This window comes from Danio rerio, chromosome 20 (assembly GCF_049306965.1).
Source record: "Danio rerio strain Tuebingen ecotype United States chromosome 20, GRCz12tu, whole genome shotgun sequence".
NCBI lineage: Eukaryota > Metazoa > Chordata > Actinopteri > Cypriniformes > Danionidae > Danio > Danio rerio.
The window spans coordinates 58605001-58618018 of NC_133195.1; the positions used below are offsets into that span (position 1 = coordinate 58605001).

Sequence of the window (13018 nt, forward strand, 5' to 3'; positions counted from 1 at the left end):
TTGTGTGATTATAGTGATTGTGTGGTTATAGTGATTGTGTGGTTATAGTGATTGTGTGATTATAGTGATTGTGTGGTTATAGTGATAGTGACTGTGATTATAGAGATTGTGTGATTATAGTGATTGTGTGATTATAGTGATTGTGTGATTATAGTGATTGTGTGGTTATAGTGATTGTGTGGTTATAGTGATTGTGTGATTATAGTGATTGTGTGGTTTTAGTGATTGTGTGATTATAGTGATTGTGTGGTTTTAGTGATTGTGTGGTTATAGTGATTGTGTGATTATAGTGATTGTGTGGTTATAGTGATTGTGTGGTTATAGTGATTGTGTGATTATAGTGATGGTGTGATTATAGTGATTGTGTGGTTTTAGTGATTGTGTGATTATAGTGATTGTGTGATTATAGTGATTGTGTGATTATAGTGATTGTGTGGTTATAGTGATTGTGTGATTATAGTGATTGTGTGATTATAGTGATTGTGTGGTTATAGTGATTGTGTGATTATAGTGATTGTGTGATTATAGTGATTGTGTGATTATAGTGATTGTGTGGTTATAGTGATTGTGTGATTATAGTGATTGTGTGATTATAGTGATTGTGTGATTATAGTGATTGTGTGATTATAGTGATTGTGTGATTATAGTGATTGTGTGGTTATAGTGATTGTGTGGTTATAGTGATTGTGTGATTATAGTGATTGTGTGGTTATAGTGATTGTGTGGTTATAGTGATTGTGTGGCTATAGTGATTGTGTGGTTATAGTGATTGTGTGATTATAGTGATTGTGTGGCTATAGTGATTGTGTGATTATAGTGATTGTGTGGTTATAGTGATTGTGTGGTTATAGTGATTGTGTGATTATAGTGATTGTGTGGTTATAGTGATTGTGTGATTATAGTGATTGTGTGGTTATAGTGATTGTGTGGTTATAGTGATTGTGTGGTTATAGTTATTGTGTGATTATAGTGATTGTGTGGTTATAGTGATTGTGTGGTTATAGTTATTGTGTGATTATAGTGATTGTGTGATTATAGTGATTGTGTGATTATAGTGATTGTGTGGTTGTAGTGATTGTGTGATTATAGTGATTGTGTGGCTATAGTGATTGTGTGATTATAGTGATTGTGTGGTTATAGTGATTGTGTGGTTATAGTGATTGTGTGATTATAGTGATTGTGTGGTTATAGTGATTGTGTGATTATAGTTATTGTGTGATTATAGTGATTGTGTGATTATAGTGATTGTGTGATTATAGTGATTGTGTGGTTATAGTGATTGTGTGATTATAGTGATTGTGTGATTATAGTGATTGTGTGATTATAGTGATTGTGTGGTTATAGTGATTGTGTGATTATAGTGATTGTGTGATTATAGTGATTGTGTGATTATAGTGATTGTGTGGTTATAGTGATTGTGTGATTTTAGTGATTGTGTGGTTATAGTGATTGTGTGATTATAGTGATTGTGTGATTATAGTGATTGTGTGATTATAGTTATTGTGTGATTATAGTGATTGTGTGGTTATAGTGATTGTGTGATTATAGTGATTGTGTGGTTATAGTGATTGTGTGGTTATAGTGATTGTGTGGCTATAGTGATTGTGTGGTTATAGTGATTGTGTGGTTATAGTGATTGTGTGGTTATAGTGATTGTGTGATTATAGTGATTGTGTGGTTATAGTGATTGTGTGATTATAGTGATTGTGTGGTTATAGTGATTGTGTGGTTATAGTGATTGTGTGGTTATAGTGATTGTGTGATTATAGTGATTGTGTGGTTATAGTGATTGTGTGATTATAGTGATTGTGTGGTTATAGTGATTGTGTGATTATAGTGATTGTGTGGTTATAGTGATTGTGTGATTATAGTGATTGTGTGGTTATAGTGATTGTGTGGTTATAGTTATTGTGTGATTATAGTGATTGTGTGGTTATAGTGATTGTGTGGTTATAGTTATTGTGTGATTATAGTGATTGTGTGATTATAGTGATTGTGTGATTATAGTGATTGTGTGGTTGTAGTGATTGTGTGATTATAGTGATTGTGTGGCTATAGTGATTGTGTGATTATAGTGATTGTGTGGCTATAGTGATTGTGTGATTATAGTGATTGTGTGGTTATAGTGATTGTGTGGTTATAGTGATTGTGTGATTATAGTGATTGTGTGGTTATAGTGATTGTGTGATTATAGTGATTGTGTGGTTATAGTGATTGTGTGGTTATAGTGATTGTGTGGTTATAGTTATTGTGTGATTATAGTGATTGTGTGGTTATAGTGATTGTGTGGTTATAGTTATTGTGTGATTATAGTGATTGTGTGATTATAGTGATTGTGTGATTATAGTGATTGTGTGGTTGTAGTGATTGTGTGATTATAGTGATTGTGTGGCTATAGTGATTGTGTGATTATAGTGATTGTGTGGTTATAGTGATTGTGTGATTATAGTGATTGTGTGGCTATAGTGATTGTGTGATTATAGTGATTGTGTGGTTATAGTGATTGTGTGGTTATAGTGATTGTGTGATTATAGTGATTGTGTGGTTATAGTGATTGTGTGATTATAGTGATTGTGTGGTTATAGTGATTGTGTGGTTATAGTGATTGTGTGGTTATAGTTATTTTGTGATTATAGTGATTGTGTGGTTATAGTGATTGTGTGGTTATAGTTATTGTGTGATTATAGTGATTGTGTGATTATAGTGATTGTGTGATTATAGTGATTGTGTGGTTTTAGTGATTGTGTGGTTATAGTGATTGTGTGATTATAGTGATTGTGTGATTATAGTGATTGTGTGATTATAGTGATTGTGTGGTTATAGTGATTGTGTGATTATAGTGATTGTGTGATTATAGTTATTGTGTGATTATAGTGATTGTGTGGTTATAGTGATTGTGTGGTTATAGTGATTGTGTGGTTATAGTGATTGTGTGATTATAGTGATTGTGTGGTTATAGTGATTGTGTGATTATAGTGATTGTGTGATTATAGTTATTGTGTGATTATAGTGATTGTGTGGTTATAGTGATTGTGTGGTTATAGTGATTGTGTGATTATAGTGATTGTGTGGTTATAGTGATTGTGTGATTATAGTTATTGTGTGATTATAGTGATTGTGTGATTATAGTGATTGTGTGATTATAGTGATTGTGTGGTTATAGTGATTGTGTGATTATAGTGATTGTGTGATTATAGTGATTGTGTGATTATAGTGATTGTGTGGTTATAGTGATTGTGTGATTATAGTGATTGTGTGATTATAGTGATTGTGTGATTATAGTGATTGTGTGGTTATAGTGATTGTGTGATTTTAGTGATTGTGTGGTTATAGTGATTGTGTGATTATAGTGATTGTGTGATTATAGTGATTGTGTGATTATAGTKATTGTGTGATTATAGTGATTGTGTGGTTATAGTGATTGTGTGATTATAGTGATTGTGTGGTTATAGTGATTGTGTGGTTATAGTGATTGTGTGATTATAGTGATTGTGTGGTTATAGTGATTGTGTGATTATAGTGATTGTGTGGTTATAGTGATTGTGTGGCTATAGTGATTGTGTGATTATAGTGATTGTGTGGTTATAGTGATTGTGTTGTTATAGTGATTGTGTGATTATAGTGATTGTGTGGTTATAGTGATTGTGTGATTATAGTGATTGTGTGGTTATAGTGATTGTGTGGCTATAGTGATTGTGTGATTATAGTGATTGTGTGGTTATAGTGATTGTGTTGTTATAGTGATTGTGTGATTATAGTGATTGTGTGGTTATAGTGATTGTGTGATTATAGTGATTGTGTGGTTATAGTGATTGTGTGGTTATAGTGATTGTGTGGTTATAGTTATTGTGTGATTATAGTGATTGTGTGATTATAGTGATTGTGTGGTTATAGTGATTGTGTGGTTATAGTGATTGTGTGGTTATAGTTATTGTGTGATTATAGTGATTGTGTGGTTATAGTGATTGTGTGGTTATAGTKATTGTGTGATTATAGTGATTGTGTGATTATAGTGATTGTGTGATTATAGTGATTGTGTGGTTGTAGTGATTGTGTGATTATAGTGATTGTGTGATTATAGTGATTGTGTGGTTGTAGTGATTGTGTGATTATAGTGATTGTGTGATTATAGTGATTGTGTGGTTATAGTGATTGTGTGGTTATAGTGATTGTGTGATTATAGTGATTGTGTGGTTATAGTGATTGTGTGATTATAGTGATTGTGTGATTATAGTGATTGTGTGATTATAGTGATTGTGTGGTTATAGTGATTGTGTGGTTATAGTTATTGTGTGATTATAGTGATTGTGTGGTTATAGTGATTGTGTATAGCCATTGTGACTGTGATTATAGTGATTGTGTGATTATAGTGATTGTGTGGTTATAGTGATTGTGTGATTATAGTGATTGTGTGATTATAGTGATTGTGTGGTTATAGTGATTGTGTGATTATAGTGATTGTGTGATTATAGTGATTGTGTGATTATAGTTATTGTGTGATTATAGTGATTGTGTGGTTATAGTGATTGTGTGGTTATAGTGATTGTGTGGCTATAGTGATTGTGTGGCTATAGTGATTGTGTGATTATAGTGATTGTGTGGTTATAGTGATTGTGTGGTTATAGTTATTGTGTGATTATAGTGATTGTGTGGTTATAGTGATTGTGTATAGCCATTGTGACTGTGATTATAGTGATTGTGTGATTATAGTGATTGTGTGGTTATAGTGATTGTGTGATTATAGTGATTGTGTGATTATAGTGATTGTGTGGTTATAGTGATTGTGTGATTATAGTGATTGTGTGATTATAGTGATTGTGTGATTATAGTTATTGTGTAATTATAGTGATTGTGTGGTTATAGTGATTGTGTGATTATAGTGATTGTGTGGTTATAGTGATTGTGTGGTTATAGTGATTGTGTGGTTATAGTGATTTTGTGGTTATAGTGATTGTGTGATTATAGTTATTGTAGTGATTATATTGATAATGATTGTAGTGATTTTAGTGATTGTTTGTGATTATGGTCATTACAGTGATTGCAGTGATTGTTTGTGATTGTGTGTGATTATAGTTATTGTGTGATTATAGTGATCACTGTGATTGCAGTGATTCTGTGTATTATAATTGTGATTGTGTGTGATTATCCCTGCATAAGTCAAGACGATCCTCTACAGTTGTTTTTAATTGTGATTATGTGATTATGGTGATAGTGACTGTGATTATAGTAATTGTGTTTGAACATTGTAATTTTTTTATGATCATTTGGATTGTCTGTGATTTTAGTGATTAGTGTGATTATTAGCAACGTGTGTGATTATAGTGATGTAGTGTTTATAATGTTTGAGTGATCATTGCAATTATAGTGATTATGTGTGACCATGTTGATTATGTTTAATTGTGTATGATCTTAGTGATTGTGTGTGATCATTGTGATTATCTGATAATAGTGATGTTGTGCATGTTCACCTCACACTCCGCCTTGTTCTTGATGCCTATATCTTGATTGTTTGGGATTATGGCGATGTTGTGTGATGATAGTGATGTTGTGTGTGTGTATATATACCTCTCACGCTCCGCCTTGTTCTTGATGCTCTTGTCCTGGCTGATGGCTTTGCTGTTTTCCATGGAGCTCTTTGCCTGATTGGCCTTCATCTCTTTACTTTGTCTGCGAATCACAACACACACACACTATTAACACACAACACCCACACACACACCCTACAACCCACACACTTTATTAACACACAACACAATATTAACACACACACATGCCCAGACAGACGCAGCGCTGTGTGTTTTGAAGAGTGTTTCTCCATCAGAATAATGAACTGGAGCTCCGGCATCATTAATGTCTGATCATGTTAACAGGACAGTGCAGATCAATATACTCATTATTCTAGAGCTGGTCTTTACTCGCTCTACTGTACTGCTGTACCACATTCTCATATTGCTGAGAAAGCTCCTGGTTGGCCAGTGTTTTTCATTAAGGAGCTTGTTATTAAGGATGTGTGTTTTACAGCTCTGTCTGCACTCTTCAGTCTATCAGTGGCTGTGTAATGAGTGTAAACGCTACAGTCATGACGGCAGCATCTGCAGCTCTTCAGAGGAAACAGCTCAACACATCAGGAATAAAGAAACATCTCAGCGCTCATGGAACAGCTCCAGCTGAGCGGTGTGTGTGTGAGTGTGTGTGTGTACCGCTCGTGGATCAGCTTCATCTGGCTGGTCTGCTGCTCCTGTACGCTGCTCATCAGCCTTTTCAGGAGTTCGCTCTGCTGTGTGATGTGTGTGTCCTTCAGCTCCTGCTCCTCTGAGCTGCAGCCGCTCAGCATCTCTGACCACTCCTTAGTGTGCTGCGCCACCATGTCCTTCACCTGAGACAAAACATGTCAGTTGTGTTGGTCTGCTGCTCTGTGAGGGATTAGATTAAGGTCATTAGTATTACCTTCTCTTTATGATCTGTCGTGAGAGTTTCAATTTTCACCGCCGTCTCCTTCTTCAACTCAGAGCAGTTAGTCTCTCTGAACACAACAAACCCGTCAGGACAGCATAGTGAGAAGAGGCATTCAGATCATACAGAACCACAGAATCAGAGTGATTTAGATCAGACAGAATGACTGATTCAGAGTGATATAGATCAGACAGATTGACTAATTCAGAGTGATTTAAATCAGAGAGATTGACTGATTCAGAGTGATTTAGATCAGACAAAATGACTGATTCAGAATGATTTAGATCAGACAGATTGACTGACTCAGAATGATTTAGATCAGACAGATTGACTGATTCAGAGTGATTTAGATCAAACAGATTGACTGATTCAGAATGATTTAGATCAGACAGAATGACTGATTCAGAGTGGTTTAGATCAGACAGATTGACTGATTCAGAGTGATTTAGATCAGACAGATTGACTGATTTAGAGTGATTTAGATCAGACAGAATGACCGATTCAGAGTGACATAGATCAGACAGAATGACCGATTCAGAGTGATTTAGATCAGACAGATTGACTGATTCAGAGTGATAAAGATCAGACAGATTGACTGATTCAGAGTGATTTAGATCAGACAGATTGACTGATTCAGAGTGATTTAGATCAGACAGAATGACTGATTCAGAGTGATTTAGATCAGACAGATTGACTGATTTAGAGTGTTTTAGATCAGACAGATTGACTGATTCAGAGTGTTTTAGATCAAACAGATTGACTGATTCAGAGTGATTTAGATCAGAAAGATTGACTGATTCAGAGTATTTTAGATCAGACAGAATGACTGATTCAGAGTGATTTAGATCAGATAGATTGACTGATTCAGAATTATTTAGATCAGACAGAATGACTGATTCGGAGTGATTTAGATCAGACAGATTGACTGATTCAGAGTGATTTAGATCAGACAGAATGACTGATTCAGAGTGATAAAGATCAGACAGATTAACTGATTCAGAATTATTTAGATCAGACAGATTGACTGATTCAGAGTGATTTAGATCAGACAGATTGACTGATTCAGAGTGATTTAGATCAGACAGATTGACTGATTCGGAGTGATTTAGATCAGACAGATTGACTGATTCAGAGTGATTTAGATCAGACAGAATGACTGATTCACACTGATAAAGATCAGACAGATTGACTGATCCAGAGTGATTTAGATCAGAAAGATTGACTGATTCAGAGGGATTTAGATCAGATAGATTGACTGATTCAGAGTGATTTAGATCAGACAGATTGACTGATTCAGAGTGATTTAGATCAGACAGAATGACTTATTCAGAGTGATAAAGATCAGACAGAATGACTGATTCAGAATGATTTAGATCAGACAGATTGACTGATTCAGAGTGATTTAGATCAGACAGATTGACTGATTCAGAGTGATTTAGATCAGACAGATTGACTGATTCGGAGTGATTTAGATCAGACAGATTGACTGATTCAGAGTGATTTAGATCAGACAGAATGACTGATTCACACTGATAAAGATCAGACAGATTGACTGATCCAGAGTAATTTACATCAGACAGATAGACTGATTCAGAGTGATTTAGATCAGACAGAATGACTGATTCAGAGTGATAAAGATCAGACAGAATGACTGATTCAGAATGATTTAGATCAGACAGATTGACTGATTCAGAGTGATTTACATCAGACAGATTGACTGATTCAGAGTGATTTAGATCAGACAGATTGACTGATTCAGAGTGATTTAGATCAGACAGAATGACTGATTCAGAGTGATAAAGATCAGACAGAATGACTGATTCAGAATGATTTAGATCAGACAGATTGACTGATTCAGAGTGATTTACATCAGACAGATTGACTGATTCAGAATGATTTAGATCAGACAGATTGACTGATTCAGAGTGTTTTAGATCAGAAGGAATGACTAATTCAGAGTGATTCAGATCAGACAGAATGACTGATTCAGAGTGATTTAGATCAGACAGATTGACTGATTCAGAGTGATTTAGATCAGAAGGAATGACTAATTCAGAGTGATTCAGATCAGACAGAATGACTGATTCAGAGTGATTTAGATCAGACAGATTGACTGATTCAGAGTGATTTAGATCAGACAGATTGACTGATTCAGAGTGATTTAGATCAGACAAAATGACTGATTCAGAGTGATTTAGATCAGACAGATTGACTGATTCAGAATGATTTAGATCAGACAGATTGACTGATTCAGAGTGATTTAGATCAGACAGATTGACTGATTCAGAGTGATTTAGATCAGACAAAATGACTGATTCAGAGTGATTTAGATCAGACAGATTGTCTGATTCAGAGTGATTTAGATCAGACAGAATGACTGATTTAGACTGATTTAGATCAGACAGAATGACTGATTTAGACTGATTTAGATCAGACAGATTGACTGATTCAGAGTGATTTAGATCAGACAGATTGACTGATTCAGAGTGATTTAGATCCGACAGAATGACTGATTTAGACTGATTTAGATCAGACAGAATGACTGATTCAGAGTGATTTAGATCAGAAGGAATGACTAATTCAGAGTGATTCAGATCAGACAGAATGACTGATTCAGAGTGATTTAGATCAGACAGATTGACTGATTCAGAGTGATTTAGATCAGACAGATTGACTGATTCAGAGTGATTTAGATCAGACAAAATGACTGATTCAGAGTGATTTAGATCAGACAGATTGACTGATTCAGAATGATTTAGATCAGACAGATTGACTGATTCAGAGTGATTTAGATCAGACAGATTGACTGATTCAGAGTGATTTAGATCAGACAAAATGACTGATTCAGAGTGATTTAGATCAGACAGATTGTCTGATTCAGAGTGATTTAGATCAGACAGATTGACTGATTCAGAGTGATTTAGATCAGACAGATTGACTGATTCAGAGTGATTTAGATCAGACAGAATGACTGATTTAGACTGATTTAGATCAGACAGATTGACTGATTCAGAGTGATTTAGATCAGACAGATTGACTGATTCAGAGTGATTTAGATCAGACAGAATGACTGATTTAGACTGATTTAGATCAGACAGAATGACTGATTCAGAGTGATTTAGATCAGACAGATTGACTGATTCAGAGTGATTTAGATCAGACAGAATGACTGATTCAGAGTGATTTAGATCAGACAGAATGACTGATTTAGACTGATTTAGATCAGACAGAATGACTGATTTAGACTGATTTAGATCAGACAGAATGACTGATTCAGAGTGATTTAGATCAGACAGAATGACTGATTTAGACTGATTTAGATCAGACAGAATGACTGATTCAGAGTGATTTAGATCAGACAGAATGACTGATTCAGACTGATTTAGATCAGAAGGAATGACTGACTCAGTCTGATTGCTTCGCTGGACTCACCCTCTCTTCTTGATGGCCTTCTCCAGCAGTTTCTCCAGGGTGTTCTTCTCCTTGTCGTGCTGAGCCACCAGTTTGTCCACCTGTGTGCAGTGGGATTTCTGCATGGCGTTGTGTTCCTGCAAGCAGATCATGTTTAATTATCTCCTAATGTTATTGAATCAGTGTTAGACATGTGGACAGAAGCGTGTCAGGCGTGACCTGCAGACCTTAGCGTGACGTTTCTTTAGCGTGTTCAGCTCCTTCTGCTGCTTCTTCAGCAGTTTAATGAAGGTCTGATGATTAAAATAACACACACTGTTGAAGAGTCGGACGCAGACCGTCAAACAAATCAGTGAGACCTGATGAACTGACTCAGAACATTTACCTTCATCTGCTTTAAGTCTTCGATGTTCACCTGATTGACCACAGAATGATCTGGAAACAGAGGAAACAATCAGCTTCAGTCACCTCAGATCAACAGACAGAAACACACCTCATCATCACTCATCCATAACGCCTGTATATATTAACATAACCAAGAGGATGTGTCATGTGGCATGTTATGAGCAGGCTTTATCATCACACACTGAGCAGACGACTTATTTCACACAGTTTCATGTGTGTGTGTGTGTGTGTGTGTGTGTATAGAGAGTGTGTGTATAGAGAGTGTGTGTCCCTAGGATAAAATATTATGATATGTTAAATGCTCTGAGACCTTTCCTCACTCTGAGTCTCTCTTCAGATTCCCTGCTGATGACAACACTGTAATGAACACCTGTGGGAAGTATTATCTATGCCTTTACACACTGCCACCATCTTTACTTTCTTATTGGCAGTGTGTGTGTGTGTGTCTGTATATGTACCCACATAGCAAAATTTCTCTGGCCCAGCTCTGGCCCACACAATCAGGTTTTGCTTGGCCCACATGCCGCAGTGAATTACGGTACATGACTGGACCAAATCTGGCTTCCAGACAAGGGCCAAACACAGACCATATCTGGGCCAAGTCTCAGCCAAGTTAATAACTCATAACTGGGCCTGAACTGGGCCAGATAGGTTGGTGTGTCACGATTGCAATGACATTGATAAACCCATGGAGTGATGCGCTTTAGGCACACTATGGGCACGCTTTTTCTCAAAGTGACCTGATTGGTAGAATTTTTTTTCTTTACTCAAAAATGATTTTAGTGTATTTTAAATGTGGGTCAAGACTGGCCAAACTCACATGGCCCACTTATCAAATTTTTAAATCTGGGCCAAATACTACGTTTTTCATTTGGCCCAAATCTTTTGTGCCGCCTTAAAGACGGTGCCACCTCTGCCAAACCCGGGCCATGTTTGGCCCACATGCTGTGTGCCAGTGCCGGATGAATGCCTGCTGTGCCAGCTTTATGCCAAATCTGGGCCAGAATTCTTTGCTACTAGGGTAGTGTGTATGCAGAGTGTGTGTGTCTCACCACCTCTGGTGTCGTTGGTGTTGTTGTGTGTGTTGTTGGTCTCTGCGCTGCTCTGCGGCGTCACGCTGCTCTTCACCTGACTCACTTTACTCTTCTTATCACTCTTAGAGCTCTCATTGGGCACGTCTGCGATGTCACTCTGCACACACACACCCACACACACACATATCAGTACACACACAGACACGTCAGTACACACAAACACACATCAGTGTGCACACACACCGTCTCGATGCCGAGCGCCCTCATCTGATCTGCTCGTTTCTCAGCGATGGTGAGGAACTTCTTTGGATCAGACAGTGCATCAACGATGGCTGGAGAACACAAACACACAATGAAGATCAATAATCACTGATAGATGATCAATAAGAAGATCACACACACACGTTTGAGTGTGTGTGTGTGTGTGTGTGTGTGTGTGTGTGTGTGTGTGTGTGTTGTGTGTGTGTGTGTGTGTGTGTGAGCGTGTGTCTCATACTTCAGATTCATTCTCTTCTTTATCTATAGGCCATGTTCCAAACTCTTACAAGCTAGCTGTTATTAAGCCTATCATTAAGAAACCGCAACCAGACACCAACAACTGAGCTAACTATAGGCCTATCTCAAATCTTCCATTTATGTCTAAAATACTAGAAAAAGTTGTTTCTACTCAATTATGCTCTTTTCTGCAGACGAACAATATTTTTGAAGTGTTTCAGTCAGGTTTCAGGGCTCACCACAGTACAGAAACCGCCTTAGTGAAAATAACCAATGATTTACTCTTAGCTGCTGACCGAGGGTGCGTCTCGCTATTAGTTTTACTCGATCTCAGTGCGGCATTTGACACCATTGACCACAATATCCTCATAAACCGCTTATATTCCACAGGTGTCCATAGACAGGCTCTACAATGGTTAAGGTCATACTTAACTGACCGTTACCAGTGTGTGAATATTAATGGACGCCTCCACCAGTCTGCCCAGTGCAGTATGGGGTGCCTCAAGGATCAGTTTTAGGCTCTTTGCTGTTTACAATCTACATGCTGCCACTGGGAGACATTATTAGAAGACATGGGATCAGCTTTCACTGCTCTGCAGATGATCCTCAATTATATACTTCAACTAAACCTGACGAGACGTCTGAACTGTCTAAACTAACTGAGTGTATTAGAGATGTTCAAGACTGGATGACCAACAATTTCCTTCCCTTAAACTCAGACAGAACAGAATTATTACTTATTGGGCCTAAATCCTGTACACAGCAGATCTCACAACTCAATCTACAATTAGAGGATACAGAGTTAGCGTTAGCACTATTATAAAAGATCTGGGTGTCATATTAGACAGCAGCTGAACATCAGATCTCTCATGTCACAGAAACCGTCTTCCTTCATCTGAGAGATATCGCTAAGTTATGAAGAATGCTCTCCATCTCAGACTCAGTAAAGCGAGCTGATGCTTGTATGAGCTCTAGATGAGACGACTGTAATGCTCTGGTGGTCCAGCATCCTCTATTAATAAGCTTCAGTCAGTGAATCTGCAGTTCTCAGCAGCTCCAGCAGATATGTCCACATCCCCCCAGTGTTCTCCTCCTGACACCGGCTGCTGTTCAGTTCCGTATTGATCATCAATTATTGCTTCTTACCTATAAAGCTGTACATAACCCAGCTCCTGTTTATCTGACCCAGCTTCTGTCTCGCTACAACCCAACCCGCTCTT

General features: G+C 37.2%; 1 protein-coding gene across 10 annotated transcripts in view; it reads right to left on the reverse strand.

Moving 5' to 3' along the window:
* Positions 1-13018, reverse strand: part of plcb4b (phospholipase C, beta 4b) — a 100644-nt gene that overhangs the window by 6795 nt on the left and 80831 nt on the right. For 5 of the 10 annotated variants that reach the window (XM_073933853.1, XM_073933851.1, XM_073933859.1 and 2 more), the window contains 8 exons: positions 11547-11635; positions 11325-11460; positions 10250-10299; positions 10092-10157; positions 9886-10001; positions 6448-6523; positions 6201-6376; positions 5566-5667 (listed from right to left, as the gene is read on the reverse strand). In XM_073933853.1, the coding sequence (XP_073789954.1) occupies positions 5566-5667; positions 6201-6376; positions 6448-6523; positions 9886-10001; positions 10092-10157; positions 10250-10299; positions 11325-11460; positions 11547-11635 (811 nt within the window). Of the gene's footprint in view, positions 1-5565; positions 5668-6200; positions 6377-6447; positions 6524-9885; positions 10002-10091; positions 10158-10249; positions 10300-11321; positions 11461-11546; positions 11636-13018 lie in introns of all 10 variants that reach the window. The other 5 variants (XM_073933852.1, XM_073933850.1, XM_073933858.1 and 2 more) reach the window with 1 other exon arrangement.